General features: G+C 36.4%; 1 protein-coding gene across 6 annotated transcripts in view; it reads right to left on the reverse strand.

Moving 5' to 3' along the window:
- Positions 1-23,484, reverse strand: part of DIAPH2 (diaphanous related formin 2) — a 1,055,757-nt gene that overhangs the window by 793,472 nt on the left and 238,801 nt on the right. For all 6 annotated transcript variants that reach the window (XM_077888176.1, XM_077888175.1, XM_077888173.1 and 3 more), the window contains one exon: positions 4,978-5,117. In XM_077888176.1, the coding sequence (XP_077744302.1) occupies positions 4,978-5,117 (140 nt within the window). The remainder of the gene's footprint in view (positions 1-4,977; positions 5,118-23,484) is intronic.

The following is a 23,484-nucleotide window of genomic DNA, read 5'->3' on the forward strand; positions in this document are numbered from 1 at the left end:
AACAGTTAATAACAACAGTAATAATATTAGCTTTGATTTGAAAACATTTTCAAATTTACTTATTCAGTTAATTTAGAATCAATTTCAATATAAATGATACATCTTATATGCCTACAAGCCATAGAAAAACAACCCTAAGTGTATTATAATTATCAATCATATTCTTCAGTTTCCTCAGGCTTACATGTCTTTGCCCAAAATAGTAGATAGTATTTCCCAAGGATTGTTATATTATCCTCAAAAGTTTGGCTCATATACAAGGCAAGACTGGAGAGGAAGGGGAGCACTATCCAAGTCATTCACCTTCTAAACAAAACTAAAAAGGAAGTATGAATGTTGGTGGAAGGTTTAAAATGCATTTTAAAAATCTGCCACCGAAATATGCATGTATAAGATAACCCAACCTAAAAAAGTTTGTTGATTTCTATTCATTTTATAGGCAGATGTACTTACTATTCTTCCACTGGAGTCTCTTACTTGCAGTAGAATTCCAGTAAAGCACATGATTTCAATCAGAAGAATAAGAGGAGCTGAAAGGTAATTGATAAAGCTAGAAAGAACCCCAAGGAACAGAGAAAAAGGACAGTTATCGCCAGATAATAGCAGAAGGAGAGAGATTGGTCCTCCCTTAATTTTGGTGTACACATCATAACATATCAATCAGTTTCCAGGCACAAACACAGCCAAAAAGGGCTTTTCTGGTTACAATTTCCCTAGTTCTGGAGGAATATTCCAAGAGTGAGGAAAAAGTAGCTACCCATCCAATGGCCACTTGAACCAACTCAGACAATTCTGAGAGTGACCTACAAGGTCATAAAATATCAGACTGTGATCTCAGGGTTTCTGCAATTGTGTGATATCACAGATACACACACACACACACACACACACACACTCACACTCACACATCTCCTAGACTGTATCTTTCCACACTGAAATTCTAAGGAAGAAATACACCCCTCATTGCTTCTCCTCCAATGTGGTTTTCCTCAAGGCAGGCAAACTTTCAAGAGTAGTTCAGAATTTCTTATGTTTATAAAGACTAGAATTTGCAGAGACGTCTGATGACTTCAATAAAAAATAGATATATTAACTATTTGTTGTTTCTGAAAAATTGTCATTTATGAATTTTCTGTTTCTGAGAGGAGGAAAAGTTAATTTTATGCCTCAGAAAGCTTAAACAAGTATTGATAGCAAGTTTTCATAAGGTTTGGCAAAAAAGACCATATTCTGATAGCTTTCCTGACAGTATGGATTACTGTCAATGCTGCACTTAAAGGATTTTCAATGTTTTACACTTCATTTTTGAGAATGCAGCTAAGACAATTGATGATTTTCTCTTCTACCTGTCCAAATCTCTACTAATATAACAAAATTAGTATCTTAAAAGATATCATCTTTATGTATATAACTGAGGACTTACTTTATTCCATTATTTAAAGGTATCACATAATTTAATAAATACTAGTATGTACTATTTATTATGACTAGGATGTGTTATTATATTGAGGAGAAAAATTTATTCTGATTAATTAAAAGTATTAATCTTCAAAAACAAAACAAAAGGCTTTTCAAGTGAAATTAGAAAAAAAATCACAAAGGAAAGTCAGTATTTTTGAAAAAGTATTTTAAATAAAATGTTCAAATAAAAGTTATTAACTAAGCTTAATATTCATATATTTAGTTTTATTTGTTTGCTTAACCTGTAAGAATAAAACTTTGTTATATATAAAATTGAGCATTTAGTACTCTACAGAATACATCAGAACATCAAACTTACAGAAAGTCTGGTCCATGAACCATGTAACTACAACAGACTACAATTTAATCCAAATATCACCACATTATATTTGAAGTAATTACTAAACTTAATAACATTTTAAGAAAACATTTTTCAAACATAGTATAATCTTATTCTTTAAAAAGTGCACTTAAACATAGCATAACTATGTTTGCTGTTATTTTAGTTATAATCTTATTTTTAAACATAAACTTATATTAATAAGATCTGGTATTTAAAGGTAGTAAAATCTTATTGTTATAAAACATAAACCTGTGGTAATAAGAGTTGTTAAACATAATTTTATTTTTTAAAAACATATATCTATGATAAGAGCAAATCACTCAATAAATATTGAACTCAGCATCTGAATTCATAAATTGTTCTCTTCAGCACATTCAAATTAGTCAGTTACTATATTTAGCAAGAGATAATAGGACTATAAATCCAAACACAGAAAGTCTAATGTAAAAACAACAGAATTTTTGTTTTTGTCTCTTAACTGGTTCCCTGACTGCATCTATAGTCTCCTAATATATGGACATTTCAGAAAAAGAAGCTCCCACACAACAAATAATTTTTAATTTTCTTCTGAACCTTTTTTCTCCCAAATCCATTCATACAGGACTGTTTTCATTTGCTTGCTGATAAATCCAACAAAAAGTCCAGTCAATTTATCCATTACCATCTCCTTCTGAGCTTCAAATACAGTTAGAAAAACAGAAAAGTTCAAAGCATTTGGAAAAGCAGTGAGCTTCAAAAGGATGCCAGTTGAGATGTTTTGTTGCAAAAAAAATCTACTTCCTAAAAGTCAACAGATTAAACTCACTCACAGATGGAGGCAAGGATCTTCAGAAAATGAAAAATCTTTTTCCTGCTTCAATCAGCAGATTTAAAATGCTCCTCATCCACAGTGGGGTAGATGTAGCCCTCATTGGTGAGATAATCAAGGGCTTGCTTGATGGCCCTGTCACTCATGCTGTGAAGCTGAGTCTGGAGCTCATGCACACTGTTGCCTTCCTATTGAGGACATTCAAGATTCTAAATGCAGGACTTCCTTGTAGATGAAGTGGAGATTGTGGTACTCGCCATAATTCTGGACCTCATCTATGTTTGATGGGACAACAGGCCAACTGGGCCCAGAGGCCACTTGGTGGGCTTTATCCAGTATCATATGTGCATTGACCATTTTCAGAATATGCGTGGTGGACTCATTCATGTCCTCCAAAACACGGATGTTCAATACCTCAAGACCCTTTACTTCTTTAAAATATTTGAGAACACCAATCACTTTGATATATACTCCTACTGGAAGAAGCAACATCCCCCATTTTGCTTTATTTCTTCCCAGCCACTGGTGGACCTCAATAAGCTTGGTGGTCACATCATCAATTCTATTTTAAAAATGTAGTTTGAAGCCCTATCTGCGTTCCTGATTATCCCCAGAATAGAGACATTGTCAACCAGGGTGGAGGTGAGCATTTGATTTACACAACAATATCCTAGATTCACATCCTGGATCGTGAGGCCTTAGTAGCAGTAGCTGCACCACCCTTAAATGACCATTCATTGCTTCCAAAAGCTCCACCCACAGCAGAGGTGCTGGCATAGGTAACAACCCCACTCTTATTAATCTTAAGGAGAGCTCAGACAGATTAGGAGATAGGTTTTGGCTCTAGTCAGTGAGTTCCTCAAGTGTGCTTTAACCTCTACAGAAGGCTATAATCAAAAGCTTTGACGTGTTTTGATACAAAGAGCCTCATGTGACCTGTGGAGCTAATCACCTACCAGAACACTGCTGCTTCCAGCCAATCAGGACCTACCAGCTTCTCACCTGGTCCCATAATTCTTTGGAGTTGTCTGGTAGTTGCTGTGCTATATTTTAAAGGCCCTGCATGTAGTTTCAAGCCTTTCTTGCTATCTTTATAAAAATGCATTTTTAGTAGGTACCCCTCTCCTTCATTCCTAAGTGCAACTTCTTCTATACTTACTTCTTAAATATTCATTTATTCACCCATTTAATCAACCAGAAAATTTCAATAGAAAATTTCAGAGCACACAGTGCACTGTGGTAAAGAGCTGTAGGTTTACATGGCAGGGGTTCCAAAAATGGTTATGGTTCTCAAAGAATTCATATTCTTGTTCAAATCATTAAGACTAAAAGCATTCTAGAAGAAATGACAAGACAGTCATCTTGGAATGATCATCATACTCAAAATGAGTCACATCTTACCACTGCCTTTTTAATTATTTTATTACAGAATTATAATTTTCCAGTTATTCTGACAAATGTCTATAGGTAAAAATAAATAATATCATATATTTTGAACTTCTACATCAATACAAATAAACTCTATATTATTGTCAAGGTTCTATTAATAGGTCAGAGAGAAATACAAAATGCGGGCTCCATTATATATTAAGAAAAACGTGACTAAAATCAAAATACCATTTCTGTATATTTTTATGCAGTATTTTCTGAACTTTGGGTTGTAGCAATTTATAAGAATATATCCCAGAATGATTTCATATTACATTGAAAACGTATTTTTCCTCATAAAACATTTTATTTTGGTTAAAATTAACTTAAAGTTTTTGTTATGATGAATGAAGGACATCACTTAGTGGAATCCACCACTGGTAAAGAACTCCTTAAAAAACCCTTTGTGGTTAAAAAACAGCCTAAATGTATAGAGCTTTGAGTTCATTAGTACCTTCTCTCATTTATTTTACTGGTTAAAATAATTTTGCTATCTCAAAATACAAAAACATATGAATAGTATATCTAAAACTTGTAAAATAAAAAACTGTATTTATTTCTCAGGTTAAAAATAAATAATATCAGAGCCATAATACTTAATTTGTTTTACAAATAAATACACACTGATTGTTATCTGAGCATACAGATTGCCAAATAAATGTAGATATTTAACTTCTGGGTCCATGTTTTATATAATGAATGAGGAATTAAACATACAAGTAATATTTGTATTCTTAAATTACACATTATTAAGATATTAGATTAACTATCTTTTAAATGTTTGCAAACTTATAATCAGACATTGCTGTTTTCTTAGCTAATATCAGAATGCTAGTCAGAAAATCGTGAGGTTAAAATGATGTAAATGATTGTATTTCTAAAAACTACATACAGTATAAACTGAATGAATCATATAAAAGTAATAAGAATGACCTACCTGACAGGATTGCTGGTTAAAGAAACACGCAGAGATTCAAGGCAATTAAGAAGTTTCTCATCTGAAATACCAGATCGTAATTCGTGAACATATTCTTGTGAAGACAAGGTGCATTCATGTTTGCTGTTTTTCAGACCTCCCTATAAAAAAATATCATTTTATATAAACAACAGGCTTTAAAACAACTTTGAACATAAAACAATGCATGAATAAGTACATATTTTACTGTAGAAAAAGATGAGCAGAGTGCTATGCACTTAAAAATTCCTGGTCATAGAATTGATGTGGTAAAATCATGTTATATATATCCCAACACTCTCCTCATCCTCATTTAAAAGGAAATTGCACTTCTAGTGCTCATATTCTAAACAGACTATGTACTTGAGATTAAGTGTCACTGACAGGGATGCCTAAATTTATAATCCAGACACTGGCATTAACATTACCTGGTACTACTAAACCCACAGGATGAACATTTACAAATCATGTTAATTTACCTAGTTAAGATCCTTATATTCTATTTGAAAAAATACAGTGACCAAAACTTAATATAAAACCTTATCATGTTCCAAAACTATTGAAATATATCAGAGAATTAGCTTACCTCTAAAAACAAGTGAAAAGTTATTAAAATGAAAAACAATACAGTCTCGACTTAGCATGTTAATCTATTCACTAATTCCCAACTATTCCTTCCTATGTTACTCCCATGTTGTAGATTAATCTTAAAAAGCCATTAAATGCATTTATCTGATAATGACTAGTATTTAGCTCAATTTATAAAATACATAGTTATTTCTAGAATTTATTATCTCATCACAGCTCCTTAGCTTCATCACATTGCCATAACTACACAAGTAGTTTGGGGAAAAGACTGAGAGGAAAACATCATCAACACATTCATTATACTAATAATTCAGTATCACATTCTAGATATGTATAATCATAACTGCCCCATTCCTATATTACAAATATATTCCTCTGAATTAAAATTCTAGTTTGAGTCGTATTTTCAAAGTTCATACTAAACACACTTAGTTTCTGTAAGTACCCAAGATAGAATAAGGAAAGCATTTTTTTTTTCAATTTGGTAGAAGGCATATCATTAGAGGATACAGAATTACAAAAAAAATGTGTTGATAATGAGAAATGGATTCCATAAGGTTTCATCGTGTTTGACTTTTATTGAGAAGACATCCTCAATATAGAAATTGTCAATCATTCTCAATGTCTAATTTATTTTAAAATTCCATTGAATAGTAAGTAAATGTTTGAAGTCTGATAACGTCTTCTGTAGGGGAATTGTGTTCCCTTATAGTGCTGTAGCACTATCACTATTACAACACTTAAGACATTGGGGTAGGGGTCATTATTTGCTTCTATCACTCTTCTAGACTTGTAACTCCATATATGCGAAGTATCTAACACAATGACTTGATTTAGTGAGCCTCAAAGGAAGTGTGCTATTATTGAATCTAACCATAACAATTACAGAACAAGGAATACAATTTCATAGTTAGCTCCCATATTTTCTGTAATGTGCACAACTTTATTTTTCTTGGTTTGTTAGGATTTACAGATGTTCAAGACTCCTACTGAATGGATCATTACATGGCAAAGTAAAAATATCACCATGAAATCCTTTCCACATTTCTATAACTTATTTACTCAACTCTTAAGACTGTAGATCCACAAAGAATGATAGCAAGTAAACATTTAGAGTATAAAATGTTGCGAGTCTGCAGTCATAGGCCACTTTCATATGACCCTCAAACTCATTCTCTTAATGGATAACAAGGCCCTATTGACTCTTCCCTGGAGGCTTGTACATGAGTTTATTACTGTAGAATATAAACCTTTATATTTGCTGTTTTTTCTGCCTGAAGGATTCTTACTCCTGACATCTCCATTACTAACTCATCATCTAAGTCTCAGCCCAATAGTCCTCAACCCACCACATGCATCATCTCATCATTTTAAATTTCAATTATAGTATTAGGTCTATGTAACCTTATATTGTTTAGTACTTTACTTGTTTACTGTGTCTTCCTCATTAAAACATAAACTCTATGAGGCAGGAATCTTGTCAACCTTGTTCACCACTGTATCTCTAGATATTAACACAATGCTTGGCACACAGTAAGTACTCAAAGCATATTTCTTTTTTTTTTTTTTTTTTAAAGTAGGCTCCATGCTGAGGGCTTGAACATGGAGCTTGAATTCACAATCCTGAGATCAAGACCTGAGCTGAAATCAAGAGTTGGATGTTTAACCAAGTGAGCCACTCAAGTGCCCCTCAAAACACTTCTTGAATGAATGGATAGATGAACTGATCGTGAATAAACAAATAGGTGAATGTCTCATGAGTTTCAACATGCTGAAGCTTCAAAACTCAGGTTAGTTTTACCTCACAATATTATGGTTCTGAGATATTCCATTACCATATATTCAGAAATGCTAGTGTAGAACAGGTAAATTGAGACAATGTATGGCAGGCATCCTAGGAAGAGCTCAAAGTGTCACTGAGTTTTAATTGTGACCACTTCACTTATCTTCTAGGTAATTATTGAGCAGACTATTCAACTAATCCCTATAAACCTGTTTGCATATTCATGATATAGGGGATATTTATTATAAACCTACCCTCATGTTTATTAAAAGGATTAAGACAATGCATATAAAGAGTTAAAACAGGCATTTCCTATGTGTTATCTCATAAACACAGTAAGTTACTCAGAAATGTTTGTTTCCTTCTTCTATCTAGTCATAGCTGAGATATTTATTTCTCATGGAACAACTGGGCCAGCCTAATACCTTGGGACTCCCTACTCCCTCAACTCTTATAAACAGGCTTAAATTATGTAATTTATGATACCCTGCGGTTATAAGGACTGGTAGCAATAAAATGGAGCAATATAAAAAATATATAACCTTGTAAAACAAATAACTTTTACCAAGCTTTCAAGGGTTTTAATGTAAGTTCATAATTGAAGATTATGAAAACAATAGTACACAAAGGATGAGCTGACTGTTATATATCAGCTCATCTAATAGCATCATTACAGAAATAGAAAATCATGGTGACAGTCCAAGTTCCCTTAATTAGTGAGGTTTCAAGAATAAAACACTAATATTCTGGTACTCTGGTTATTTGTTTTTTCCACCATATGTCCCTTTCTCCCAATATTGTATAAAAAATTAAAGCACTAAGTATTGAATTATAAAATCTCTATTCCAAATGACAAAATATCTTCAGCACAATCAATATGCTGCAATAAAATGTTAAAGAAATCATGTAAAAACTAAACAGTGCAATAAACTAATTCTCACTATATTTAATAGGTCTATAATCCAAGAATGACTTATTATTAACATCCTGTTCTGATACTGAACAAAGGAAACAACTAGATAATGGAGAGATAATAATGAAAATTTTAATTAGCTGCTCTGTATGAGATTAATGAAAACTACCACTGTGCCCATTTGATCTTTAAAAAATAATGCAGACAAAGTTAGCAATTAGCATATATCATGCCATTCCAAAGCTAGGTTAACAAAAAGCTTTCCTAATTTGAAGCAATTCCTTAATTTGAAAATCATTAGGACAGAGATACTTGTCACTGTGACTGTGCCTATATTACACTAGGATACTACACAAAAAAACAAAAGATATTTTGGGCCAGTTTAATGTTTACATACCCTTAATTCTGACATGAAATGTTAGTATTAAAATCAATTAAATAATACTCTTAAAAGAACATTTTAGGTTTGCATTGGAGATACTACTTCTCATATCATTATTTTTTAAATTTAGTTTTACTTTAATTCTAATTAGAAAACATATGTTCCATTACTTTCACATGCAACATGGTAATTCAACTTTTAAATACAACACCCGGTACTCAACACAAGTGCACTCCTTAATCCCCATGACCGACCTATGTAATCCACCCTCCTTTCACCTCATTTACAACTTCTCTGGTAACCATCCTTTCTTCTCCTTAAATAAAAGTCCATTTCTTGATTGGTGTGTGTGTGTGTCTTATTTGTTCCCTAGTACTTGTTTCCATTGCTTCATTAAATTCCACAAGTGAAATTTTATATTTGTCCTTCTTTGATGGATGTCTTTCACTTAGAATAATACTATGTAGTTCCATTCATGTCATTGTAAATGACAAGATTTCATTCTTTTTTTATGGCTGAGTAATTGTTCATTGTATATACCACAACTTTTTTAACCATTCCTCAGGTGATGGACTATTTGAAATTTGACTATTTTTGATAATGATACTCTAAACATAGAGGTGCATGTATACATTTGAGTATTTTTTAACTTTGGGGGTAAATATCTAGTAGTGACAATATTGGATCATAGTGTAGTTCTATTTCTAACTTTTGGACGAAACTCCATTCTGTTTTCCATAGTGACTATATCAGTTTGCATTACTACCAACAGTATAAAAGGAGTTCCCTCTCTCCCCATCTTCTCAATACCTCCTATTTCTTGTCATGTTTATTTTAGCCAATCATACAGATGTGAAATGATAGCTCATTGTAGTTTTGATTTGTATTTCCCTGGTGATAGGGGATGTTGAGGATATTTTCACAGTTCTCTTGGCCATCTGTAAGCCTTTTATATAAAAATGTCTATTCAAGTCTTCTAAGATTTTTTTAACTGAATTATTTGATTTTTGGGTATTGAGATTCATAAATTCTTTATAGTTTCAGATACTGACCCTTTGTCAGATACATGATTTGTATGTATGTTCTTATATCCTGTAGGTTACATTTTATTTTTTTTATTATTTCCTTTGCTATGCATAAGCTTTTTATTTTGATGTAGTCCCAAGAATTTTACTTTTGTTTCCCTTGCCACAGGAGATAGATCAAGAAAAAAGATGCTACAGCCAATATCAAAGAGGTTGCTACCTATCTTCTCCTCTAGAAATTTGATGCTTACAGATCTCACAAGTAGAGATTTAATCCATTTTGAATTTCTATTTGTGTATGGTATAAGAAAGTGGTCCAGTTTCATTATTTTCCAAGTTGCTATCCAGTTTTCCAAACACCATTTCTTGAAGACACAGTCTTTTTCCCATTGAATAGTCTTTCTTGTTTGATCCAACATTAATTGACCATAGCGTTGAGGAAAAAAATCTCTCGATTTTCTATCCTGTTTAAAAGATGTATCTATTTTTATGACAATTTTGATCACTAGAATTTTGTAATATAATTTAAAGTGAGGAATTATGATGCCTCTAACTTTTCTTTTTCAAAGTTGCATTAACTATGCCAGGTGTTTTGTGATTCCATGCAAACTTTAGGATTTTTTGTTCTAGCTCTGTGAAAAATGCTGTTGGTATTTTGATAGGGATTGCAGTAAATATGAACATAATTTTGGGTAACAGACATTTTAACATCTTTGTTCTTCTAGTTCATAAGTATGGACTGTCCTTTCATTTCATTGTGTAGTATATTTCTTTGTATTTTCTTTTTTTTAGAGAGATCAAGCATGGGGGTGGGAGGGCAGAGGGAGGGAGACCATCTTAAGCAGGCTCCACACTCAGCATAGAGTCCAACATAGAGCTTGATCTCATGACCCTGAAAACATGGCCTGACCTGAAATCAAGAATCCAACGCTTAACCATCTGAACCAATCAGGTGCTTCTCATTATTCAATTTCTTTCATCAGTGTTTTAAAATTTTCAGAATACAGGTCATTCAACTTTTTGGTTAGGTTTATTACTAGGTACTTATTGTTTTTGGTACAATTATAAACGGGATTGATTCCTTATTTTCTCTTTCTGCTGATTCATTATGGGTATATTATAATGCAACAGATTTCTTTAGGTTGATTCTGTATCCAGTGATTGAACTGAATTTGTATATCAGATCCAGCAGTTTTTTTGGTGATATCTTTACATTTCTCTATATAGAGTATCATGTCACCTACAAATAGTAAAAATTTTATTTCTTCCTTGATGATTCAGATACCTTTATTTCTTTTGCTTGTCTTATTGCTGTGGCTAGGACTTCCAGTACTCTGTTAAGTGGTAAGAGTGTACATCCCTGTCTTATTCTTGACCATGGAGGAAAGTTCTCAGTTTTCCCCCATTGAGGATGATATTAGATGTGCATTTGTCATATATGGTCTTTATTATGCTGAGGTACGTTCCCTTTAAACCTATCATGTTGAGGGCTTTTATCATAAATGAATGCTGTACTATGTCAAATCCTTCTTCTACATCTATTAAAGTAATCATATTGTCCTCATCCTTTATTAATGTGGCATATAACCATTGATTTGCAAAGATTGAACCACATATACAATGCAGGAATAAATCCCATTTGGTCACAGTAAATGATTTTATAATGTATTGTTGAATTGTTTGCTAGGATGTCATTAAAAATTTTTATCCATGTACATTAGGATATTCACCCGTAGTTCTCTTTTTTAGTGGAGTCTCCACTAACTATCGTTATAAGGGTAATGCTGGCCACACAGAATGGAAGGATTTGGAAGTTTTCCTTCCTTTTCTATGTTTTTGAATAGTCTGAAAAGAATAGGTATTAACTCTTCCTTAAATGTTGGGTATAATTTACCTGGGAAGCCATCTGGCCCTGACTTTTATTTGTTGGAAATCGTTTAGTATTGATTCAATTTCTTTGCTGGTTATGCATCTGTTCTGGTTTTCTATTTCTTCCTCTTTCAATTTCAGTAGTTTATATGTTTCCAGGAATGCATCCATTTCTTCCAGATTGGATAATTTGTTGGCATATAGTTTCTCATATAATTGTTTGTATTACTTCGGTGTTGATTGTGATATCTTTCATTCATGATTCTATTTATTTGGATCCTTTCTCTTTTCCTATTGATAAGTCTGACTAAGGGTTTCTCAATTTTATTAATTTTTGCAAAGAACCAGCTCCTGCTTTCATTGAGCTATTCTGTTGTTATTGGGTTTCATTTCTATATCATTTATTTCTGTTCTAATCTTTAATATAAAACCTTTAATAGAAAAGAAATACACGGAAACAAATGAAAATGAATATACAATGGTCCAAAACCTTTGGAATGCAGCAAAAGAAGCCCTAGGAGGGAAGTATATAGCACTATAAGCCTACCTCAAGAAGTAAGAAAAATATCAAATAACCTCACTTTACTGCTAAAAGAGCTAAAGAAATAATAATAAATGATACTGAAAGATTATTTCTTTCATCTTTTTGGTTTGGTTTAGTGCTAGAAATCCTAATACTTTAAGTGCAATTGTAAATAGGATTGTTTTTTAAATTTTTCTTTCTGCTACTTCATCACTGGTGTATAGAAATGAATACTGAAAGTTCTACTTCCTTACCCATTTGGATACATTTCCCTTTAATATTTTACTTATTTGTTTGAAAGAGAGTGAGAGTGAGAGTGAGAGAGATCACAGAGGAAGAAGAAGAGGGAGAAGCAGACTCGCTGCTGAGCAGGGAGCCCAATGTGGGGCCTGATCCCAGGACTCTGAGATCATGACCTGAACCAAGGGCAGATGCTTAACTGACTGAGCCCCCCAGGTGTCCCCCATTTTACTTATTTTTGTTGTCTGATTTCTGTGACTAGGACTTAAAATACTATGTATTTGGGTGCTCCCAGATTGGGTCATAAATATTTACAATTGTTTTTTCTTGTCCCTTTTATTATTATATAGTGTCCATCTTTGTCTCGTTACAGTCTTTGTTTTAAAGTCTACTTTTTTGGATGTAAGTATTGCTACTTACTCTGGCTTTCTTTGATACCCATTTGCATGGTAGATTTTTCTCCATCCTCTCATTTTCAATCTCTAGGTGTCTTTATGTCTAAAATGGGTCTCTTGTAGGCAGCATATAGATGCGTCTTATTTTTTTTAAATTCATTCTGACACCCTATGTCTTTTGATTGGAATGTTTAGTTGATTTACCCTCAAAATAATTACTGATATTTATTTATTGCCATTTTATGTTTTGTAGTTGTTTCTGAAGATTTTGATCTTTCATGTTTTGCTGATTTTTATGGTGATATATTTGGCTTTCTCTTTTTCCTCTGCACATTTATTAATGGTTTTTGGTTACCTTAGGGTTTGTATAAAACCTCCTCTGTATATATCTATCCATATTAAGTTGATAGCCATTTAAGTTTGAGTGTATTTTTTCTTCTATCCTCCCCATGTTCTAAGTATATGTTATTAGGTTTTTACATCCTATTATTGTTTGTTCATTGTTTTTTTACAAAAATATTCATTTTTTTCTGATTTTTGTGTTTCACACCTCAAAAGTGTCATGGTTGGTTGTCTCCATTCCACTCAAAGTGTCCCTTTTAATATTTCTTGCAGAGCTGGTTGAGTGGTCATGAACTCCTTTCATTTTTGTTTATCTGGGAAACTCTTTTCTCTCTCCTTCTAATCTGAAAGATAGCCTTGCTAGACAGAGTATTCTTGGCTGCAAATTTTTCCCATTCAGCACTTTGAATACATCATGCCACTCCCTCCAGAGTTGAAATGTTTCTGTTGAAAACTCTCCTGCTAATCGTATGGGTTTTCCCTTGCATATTACTGACTTCTTTTGCCTTGCTGCTATTAAGACGTTTATCATGATATTTTGCCAAGTTAAGTATAATACTTCTTACTGTGAATCCACCTTTGTAGATTTTCTTGGGGGTTCTCTGTAGCTCCTAGATCTAGATATCTGTTTCATTCCCCAGAACAGTGAAATTTTCAGCTATTATTTCCTCAGATAATTTTTTTTCCACCTTTTCTCTCTCTTCTTCTTCTTGTGGACTCCTATAATACAAATGTTAGTACACTTGATGGAGTCAGCATCCCCTAAGTTTATTCTCATTTTGAATAATTCATTTCTCTTTTGTTCAGCTTGATTACTTTCAATTACTCTGTTTTCCAAGTCAGTAATTCCTTTTGTTCCCTCTTCCATCCTGACATTCCATCAAGAATGTTTCTCATTTCATTTATTGTGTCCTTTATCTCTGCTCTGTTATTCCTTATCTCTGTGTTAAGGGTGTCACTTATGTTTTCAACTCTTTTCTCAAGTCCAGTGAGTATCCTTATGATTATTACTATATATTCTCTCCCAGGCATATCACTTATTTCTGTTTCATTTACCTCTCTGGCAGTAGCTTTGACCTGTTCTTTCATTTGGGATAAATTTCTCTACTTCCATTTTTTTCCTGCTTCTCTGTGACTGTTGCTGTGTTAAGAAAGTTAATTGTATCTTCTGCACATGAAAGTAGTGATTTTATGAAGGAAAGGTCCTTGGGTGCCATGCAGTGCAGTGTACCCCCATTCACCAGAACCTGACACTTCAGGAGAGTATCCTATGTGTTTTGCTTATGCCCTACTCTCTTGTGTCTGAGTCACTTTTCCTTTCAGGGCAGTGATCAGCACTGAGTACTGAGCACTGAGCCCACTTGTTGTGGGCTTTTCTTCTCCCTGTGGTGTTAGTAGGACTAATGCCAGCCAGCTCTGTGGGGTGTGCCTGTTACAGAACTAGGAAGTGAGGTAGCAGTAATAGCAAATTTGTGTTGAGTTGCTAGTCCTATGCTGAATCCCTCAATGCACTGTAGTAAATGAGTACTGCATGCCAGAGCTGCCAAGGGTACATGGCTGCGTACAGCTAGGTCCAGCATGTGAAGGTTCCTGGGGGTGCACAACTGGGTACCATATGGCAGTTGGGCCCAGCATTGCAGCTCCATGCAGTGTGCATGGGGGCAGCCATACCCCTGGCAGCTGGGCATCATGCAGAATAATAAGTTGGTATGCACAACTGAGTGCAGGGTACTATGCTTGCTGGGCACAGGTGGCTTGGAACTATACATCGCAGCTCCCTGATGCAGCACAAACATGGCTGGGGGCATGCAGTTAGGTGCCATACATGATAGTGCCTGGGGTGCAAAGCTGGACAACATGGGGGATTGTCCAGTACACTGCAGCAGCTGTACACTGGTGGCTGGACTCTGATTAGGGCACACGTGCATCTTTAACAAAATTTTCAAGAAGGCTTGGAATGAGCTATTCCTCAGGAGAACTTTTGGGTTTGGTATACTGCTAGGCGTTAGGTAGCAAAAGTCTGTACAGCCCTGCCTCTGGCAGGTAGCTCTGTGTATATGCTGGGAAGTGGGGCAAGTATCAGCTCCCTTATTTTTGGACAAGTCCACCAACATACTCTTAAGTATGAGCAGATCTGTCTCCCATTTGGCACCAGTATTGTGAAAACTGGCATTTTTAAATTGCCTCTCCCTGCAGGCTCCTTGTCTTAAAGGGTCACAACGTATCTATCACTCACCCTCAGGGCTCACTCATTGCTGAGTCCCCGGACATTAAAAGCTCTAGGTTACTAGTGTGACTGAGAGTTTTGTAAACTCTCAGACCTCAGCCCCTTCTGGTTTTCAAAGCCAAAAGTTATGGTGACTGGTCTTTCCTGACTGAGCTCCTTGGATTGAGGACCTGTTTCTCTTCCCCTCTCTATGCAGCTCTGTTCCTCCTCTGGGCAGCCTCCCTTCCCCTTTCTGAGCTATGTAAACTTTCAGCTGCAGCTTCTTATTTATATTTAGCTATAAAGTTTGTTCTGCCAATCTTTGGATTACATGCTTTGATTTGTTAACTTGGATGTGGATGATATCTAGTTGAAAACAAGGGATAGAGTGAATTCAGAGTCCTCCTACTCTGGATCTTCCCAATTTCCCCTTAAAAGACTTTACCACCACTTCTGAATTTTGATTGACTTAGGCTTAGCATGGTCTGTCATTCTTCATTGTAAATAAACATTTACTTGTAATTTGAGTTAAAAATTCATACTTCTAAGTTGTAAAGTTATCTTGCTGCAAAAACTAGGAAGAAATATTGAATTGTACATGAATATTTTCAACTATAGCCTACAAACAAATAGCAATTACTATTAGTGGTATAATCTTCAAATATGAAAGACAATAATATTGTCATGTAAACAGTAAGAATGTTATTGTTACTGACCATGATTTATAAACCATAATGTAGTCAGTTTTCTTTTGCTACACTATTCACTGAGTTTCTTATCTATCATTGCAGTTCTCAGAAAAAGCAATGTTACACATTGGCAAATTTGGAATTATATCTACCAGGGATCACAATATTGTTTTGAGAGGCTCTTATAAGTTAAAAGCCTAAGAAATAGAAAACTCAATTTCCTCATCATCTGTTCCTTGAGTTTCAGTAGCAAAAGAAAACAAAACAAGAGCCTGGTTAAAGCCAATCTACCTATATATTCTAATAGTGATGTATCTGGTGAGCTATCCAACTCTGAATATATTGCTAAAAATTTAGATGGCTTCTCTCCAGTTATATAAGAAACACATTTCAGCTATAATTTTTGTTTCTGTCTATATATATGCTTATGTATGTTTATGTTTGTATATATGAGGCTTTTTTCTTGTATTCAAATGTATTACCAAATTAATAAACTCCTTATCTGAGTACAATTAAAAAAACACATTCCATAAAAGGACAGTAAAAGTTAATTCACTTATTCAAAAAAAGATATTTTACATAAATATATTACAAAATTTCAAATAATGTTATTTATTTATTTATTTATTTATTTATTTATTTTAATTGAAGTTCAATTTGCCAACATATAACATAACACCCAGTGCTCATCCCAAGTGCCCCCCTCAAAATTTTCAGTAAAAATTCATTAAATTACTTGCAATATATACCATAAAAGATACTACATATTATGAATTCAGGATCTGTAAGATAAAACTTATACAGAAAAGTATTATCATGGGACAACTTCATATTGCCATTTTCCATTGCAGGACATAATGATTTTAACTAAGACCATTTCAGAGGGCAAAATAAAAGAACATATATGAAATTCTAGGACAGAAAAAAAGTGTTTTGTTTTTGTTTTGGTTTTGGTTTTGGTTTTACCAATACAAAAAAAGCATTAAAATGAAGACACTGGAAGAAGATGGTCATCTACAAGCCAAAGAACAAGTTCTTTGAAAAAAAATAAACACTATGGACACCTTGATCTTGGACCTCTAGCCTCTGGAAACATAAGAAAATAAATACTTGTTAGGGTCATCCAATCTGTGGTATTCATTACAAGAGCTCTAACAAACTAATATCAATCTTTTTTACATTCCTCAGAGAATAAATCTATATATTGCCACTGTATAATTCTTTTATGTTGAATTGTTTGCTTCTGTTATAATTGTTCGAATGAATTTACTATGCTAAAATAATGAAAAAAAAAGGGGGATCCCTGGGTGGCGCAACGGTTTGGCGCCTGCCTTTGGCCCAGGGCGCGATCTTGGAGACCCAGGATCGAATCCCACGTCGGGCTCTCAGTGCATGGAGCCTGCTTCTCCCTCTGCCTATGTCTCTGCCTATCTCTCTCTCTCTCTCTCTCTCTCTCTGTGAGTATCATAAATAAATAAAATTTTTTAAAAAATGAAAAAAAATCATTATTCTTTAAATTATACATACTGTTTGCCCCAAAAGGATTTGACTAAGCTCATACAAATGTGATTAACTAAAATGTTTAAAGTATAGGATTTTTTATGAGAAATCATGTATTGTTTACTTATTGAAGTTTCTATATATCAAACATTAGATGAAGCACTTCACCCCAAAATCATAGAATCTAAAACCATCAAAGAACAAATATTTAAATAATTCTTTCAGAAAATATACTATTAGAAATGTCAAGTATAAAGAACCTCTAAAAATATATTTAAATTCTGTAACCCTAATTTATTTCCTCTGTTGTGAAACACATATTTAGTTTGTAGAGTATGGAGGAAATACTTCATAATAACATCAAGTAATTGCTCAATTGAATACATAATAAATTTTAATTTTTTAACATTAACTGAGACAAAAGGGTGGATATTTTATTTATTTATTTGAGAGAGGCATAAGCAAGGAGGAGGCAGAGGGAGAAGCAGACTCCCCTCTGAGCAGAGTGTCTAACATTGATCTCAAAACCGTGAACTGCATTTCTTACAAAAAGCCACCTTGTTTGATTTATACACACATTCAGAGACAAAAACAAGGAAAAGCTAAACCACTACTAAATAATTTACAGGTGAAAGCTAATTAAAATATTTAACTGTATTCATAATCAGCCATTCTGTAATTATAAATAATAAATAATAAATCTGTGATGCATCTCTTGCATTTGAAACAAAATAAATATATGATCTATTCCATACTTCAAATCTGCCCATATTTCCTTTTAAAACAAGTATTTAGCAATTAGGGTGAATTAGAATTAGTCATTCTTTCAGGAAATATACTATTAGAAATGTAAAATATAAAGAATCTCTAACCCACATGTGGGTTGTTACCAATTTTATTCTATTATGAATAAAACTGCTATGCATATCTGCGTACAAGTCTTTGTGTAAATACAAAAGTATCTATTTCTCTTATTTTACTTTAAAAAATAATTTGGTAAGCATATTTAAGTATAATTAGTTTCCTTTGTAATCCTATGTATTTTATGTACTACATTTTATTTTAAGATTTTTATTTATTTATTCATGACAGACACAGGCAGAGAGGGAAGCAGACTCCATGCAGGGAGCCCGACATGGGACTCGATCCCGGGTCTCCAAGATCACACCCGAGGCCAAAGGCGGTGCTAAACCGCTGGGCCACCGGGGCTGCCCATGTACTACACTTTAAAACCAGATTCTCAGGTGGGGGAGTAAACATAGTGAAGCAATATAAGGACCCTATGCTTCCCTCTTCCCTCAAACACAGCTAATTATCAAATCATTCCGAATACCCAAAAATCAATCTGAGGATTTACAGAACAAACTGTGGAACTAAAGGGAGAGAAAAGGGTATATCATGGAAGTTAGGAGGTGCAGAGATGTGGCTTAAAGAAGAATCAGATTGGATCACAGATGCTGAGGTGGGGGGGGACCCTGCTCACAGAGAAAGGTGAGAGAGAGTGGAGCACAGAAAGACATGGACAAGGAAAACAATTTCCCAGTGAAAATGCTGGGAAACCAAGAGGGGCTGATTTTGGAAAGGTTTTACAACCAGAGGGGATCAAAGACTGGAGTTTTATAGTCCCCGGTGTGGCTGCTGTGGAGCCCAGAGGGCAATGCAGTGATCCTGTGGAAAAGGAAGGCAAATAGCCCACAGACAGACAACACAATCTAAGGATCAATGGGACATACTGGGAAAAACTGTTCCTCCCATTTGGATCACATCTGGAAGAGATAGTATTTTCTCTCTGGAGACAAAATTGCTGGCAAGCAACAGTGTACTCACCCAACCCTCATGATGGGCACACAGACATGCATGCTAAGTGTGGCTAACTTGGACACAAGCTCACTGCTGCTTTTATTGCAAATTCCATGGCCCTGTGCATTGGAGCTACTTCCCTTTTGAGACAAAACTGCATTAGTTCCAAGACAATGAGACTCTCCCAACAGAGAACCAGCATGAGTCCCTGCCATACCAGATCCCTAAAATTTTGAGTTCTAAAACTCAGCTGGGAAGCCTGGGATATAGCCTAAGGGGCACTGAACTGGGCAGATGACACAGATATGACCAGGTGAAAACAGGGATCTGAGGAATGCCTGGTAAACAGGAGGGGAGATGGTTCACTCTTTTGGGAAGGCTTTGCCAATAAACAATGAGCAAGCACTCACCTCTCCAGAGACAAGGGAGCTGACTAGAGCCATTTCTACCTCACAACTCTCAGCATAAATTTACTATAGGAACAGCACAGTGCCAAGATTGGTGGCTAAAACCTCCTACACCGAATCCAGCTAACCTACTCTCTGCTGCTACTGTTTTTCTCATGTAAGAGTACCTGAAAACCAACACAGCTGGTCCCTCCCCTAAAAGACCAGCACAAACCTCTTGCGGGCACCACACCTATAGACCAGAATTCTGCAAAGCTTCAGCTGTAGTGGAAATAACATCAAGTCTCTTTTAACAAGCATACTAGAAGCACACGTAGTTAAAAATCACCAAACCCTCGCCAACATACAAACACTCCCCACTGCAGGCAAGGAGAAACTCTGCAGAGGATTTATCTGAGGGGAAAGAGCAGCATAATGCAAAGCATACAGCAGAGACACATCCTAAAGAGCCAGGCGCTGGACCTTTTCTTTATAAAGCCATCACTCTCAGGAGTAGAAAACATTAAAAGGCTTTCTGAACAGAAGAAGACAGAGACCTAGACAAAATGCTGAGAAAGGAACTCATCCAACAACAAAGAACAAGAAAAGGCCTTGGCCAGGGATCTAATCTAAATAACATAAGTAATATCCCTAATCCAGAATTTAAAGCAACAATCATAAGGATACAAGCTTAGCTTGAGAAAACCATAGAAGACAGTAGGGGGCTCCTTATGTAGAGAAAAAGAGACATATCAATCAGGTAGAAATAAAAAATACAATAACTAAGATTTGAAACTGAGTGAATGTAACATCCACAAGGATGGAAGAAATAGAGGAATGAAGAAGTCAGACATGATATAAAGTTAGAAAAAATAATGTAGCTAAAAAGAAGAGGGGAAAAATAATAGATCATGAAAAGAGACTTAGAAAAGTCAGTGACTTGATAAAGCATAACATTCCTTTTTTTTTTTTTTTTTTTTTTTTAATTTATGATAGGCACACAGTGAGAGAGAGAGAGAGGCAGAGACATAGGCAGAGGGAGAAGCAGGCTCCATGCACCGGGAGCCTGACGTGGGATTCGATTCCGGGGCTCCAGGATAGTGCCCTGGGCAAAGGCAGGCGCTAAACTGCTGCACCACCCAGGGAACCCCGCATAATAACATTCCTATCATAGGAGTCCCCAAAGAAGAAGAGAGGGAAAAGTGGGTACCTTTATTTAAAGAAATTATAGCTGAAAAATTCCCTAATCAGGGTACTGAAAAAGAAAACCAAATCCATGAGGCACAGAGAACAACCATCAAACTTTTAAAAAAGCAGGCCAACACAAAGATATATTGTAGTTTAACTGGCAAAACATTGAGATAAAGAAAAAAATCCTAAAGTTAGCAAAACAAAGCCAATCCTTACTTACAAGGGAAGACCAGAGGGGAGGAGCAAGATGGCGGAGGAGCAGGGTCCCCAAATCACCTGTCTCCACCAAACTACCTAGAAAACCTTCAAATTATCCTGAAAATCTATGAATTCGGCCTGAGATTTAAAGAGAGACCAGCTGGAATGCTACAGTGAGAAGAGTTCGCGCATCTATCAAGGTAGGAAGACGGGGAAAAAGGAATAAAGGAACAAAGGCCTCCAAGGGGGAGGGGCCCCGCGAGGAGCCGGGCTGAGGCCGGGGCGAGTGTCCCCAGGACAGGAGAGCCCCGTCCCGGAGACGCAGGAGCTGCACCGACCTTCCCGGGGGAAAGGGGCTCGCGGGGAGGTGGAGCAGGACCAGGAGGGCGAGGAGGCCCTCGGGCTCCCGGGGACAGTAACAGAGCAACTGCGCGCCCAGGAGAGTGCGCCGAGCTCCCTAAGGGCTGCAGCGCGCGCGGGGGACCCGGCGGGACCCGGAGCAGCTGAAGGGGCTCGGGCGGCGGCTCCGCGGAGGGGGCTGCGGGGCCCCGGGAGCAGCTCGGAGGGGCTCGGGCAGAGGAAGAGGCTCCGTGCGGAGGGGGCTGCGCGGTTCCAGGAGCAGCTCGGAGGGGCTCGGGCGGCAGCTCCGCGGAGGCGGTTGCGCGGCCCGGGAGCGCGAATCCACCAGCACAGGCTCCGGAGCACAGGGCGCCGGGACACAGCCCAGGATCCCGCCTCCCCCAGGACAGGCAGAGGCCGGGAGGGCCCAGGACAGCGAGGACGCTCCTGCCCCAGCTGAGCAGATCAGCGGCCCCGCCCCGGAGCCTCCAGGCCCTGCAGACAGAGTTCCTGCCGGAGCTGAATCCAGGTTTCCAGAGCTGCCCCGCCACTGGGGCTGTTCCTCCTGCGGCCTCACGGGGTAAACAACCCCCACTGAGCCCTGCACCAGGCAGGGGCACAGCAGCTCCCCCAAGTGCTAACACCTGAAAATCAGCACAGCAGGCCCCTCCCCCAGAAGATCAGCTAGACGGACAACTTCCAGGAGAAGCCAAGGGACTTAAAGTACACAGAATCAGAAGATACTCCCCTGTGGTTCTTTTTTTTTTTTTTTTTTTTGGTTTTGTTTTGTTTTGTTTTGTTTTGTTTTGCTTTTTGATTTGTTTCCTTCCCCCACCCCCTTTTTTTCTTTCTTTTTCTTTCTCTTTTTCTTCTTTTTTTTTTTCGTTTTTTTTTTCTTTTTCTTCCCTTTTTTTTTCTCTTTCTCTTTTCTTTCCTTCTTTCTCTCCTCTCTTTTTCTCTTTTTCCCAATACAACTTGCTTTTGGCCACTCTGCACTGAGCAAAATGACTAGAAGGAAAACCTCACCTCAAAAGAAAGAATCAGAAACAGTCCTCTCTCCCACAGAGTTACAAAATCTGGATTACAATTCAATGTCAGAAAGCCAATTCAGAAGCACTATTATACAGCTACTGGTGGCTCTAGAAAAAAGTATAAAGGACTCAAGAGACTTCATGACTGCAGAATTTAGAGCTAATCAGGCAGAAATTAAAAACCAATTGAATGAGATGCAATCCAAACTAGAAGTCCTAACGACGAGGGTTAACGAGGTGGAAGAACGAGTGAGTGACCTAGAAGACAAGTTGTCAGCAAAGAGGGAAACTGAGGAAAAAAGAGACAAACAATTAAAAGACCATGAAGATAGATTAAGGGAAATAAACGACAGCCTGAGGAAGAAAAACCTACGTTTAATTGGGGTTCCCGAGGGCACCGAAAGGGACAGAGGGCCAGAATATGTATTTGAACAAATTCTAGCTGAAAACTTTCCTAATCTGGGAAGGGAAACAGGCATTCAGATCCAGGAAATAGAGAGATCCCCCCCTAAAATCAATAAAAACCGTTCAACACCTCGACATTTAATTGTGAAGCTTGCAAATTCCAAAGATAAGGAGAAGATCCTTAAAGCAGCAAGAGACAAGAAATCCCTGACTTTTATGGGGAGGAGTATTAGGGTAACAGCAGACCTCTCCACAGAGACCTGGCAGGCCAGAAAGGGCTGGCAGGATATATTCAGGGTCCTAAATGAAAAGAACATGCAACCAAGAATACTTTATCCAGCAAGGCTCTCATTCAAAATGGAAGGAGAGATAAAGAGCTTCCAAGACAGGCAGCAACTAAAAGAATATGTGACCTCCAAACCAGCTCTGCAAGAAATTTTAAGGGGGACTCTTAAAATTCCCCTTTAAGAAGAAGTTCAGTGGAACAGTCCACAAAAACAAAGACTGAATAGATATCATGATGACACTAAACTCATATCTCTCAATAGTAACTCTGAATGTGAACGGGCTTAATGACCCCATCAAAAGGCGCAGGGTTTCAGACTGGATAAAAAAGCAGGACCCATCTATTTGCTGTCTACAAGAGACTCATTTTAGACAGAAGGACACCTACAGCCTGAAAAT

Source organism: Canis aureus, chromosome X (genome assembly GCF_053574225.1).
Source record: "Canis aureus isolate CA01 chromosome X, VMU_Caureus_v.1.0, whole genome shotgun sequence".
NCBI classification, from domain to species: Eukaryota; Metazoa; Chordata; class Mammalia; order Carnivora; family Canidae; genus Canis; species Canis aureus.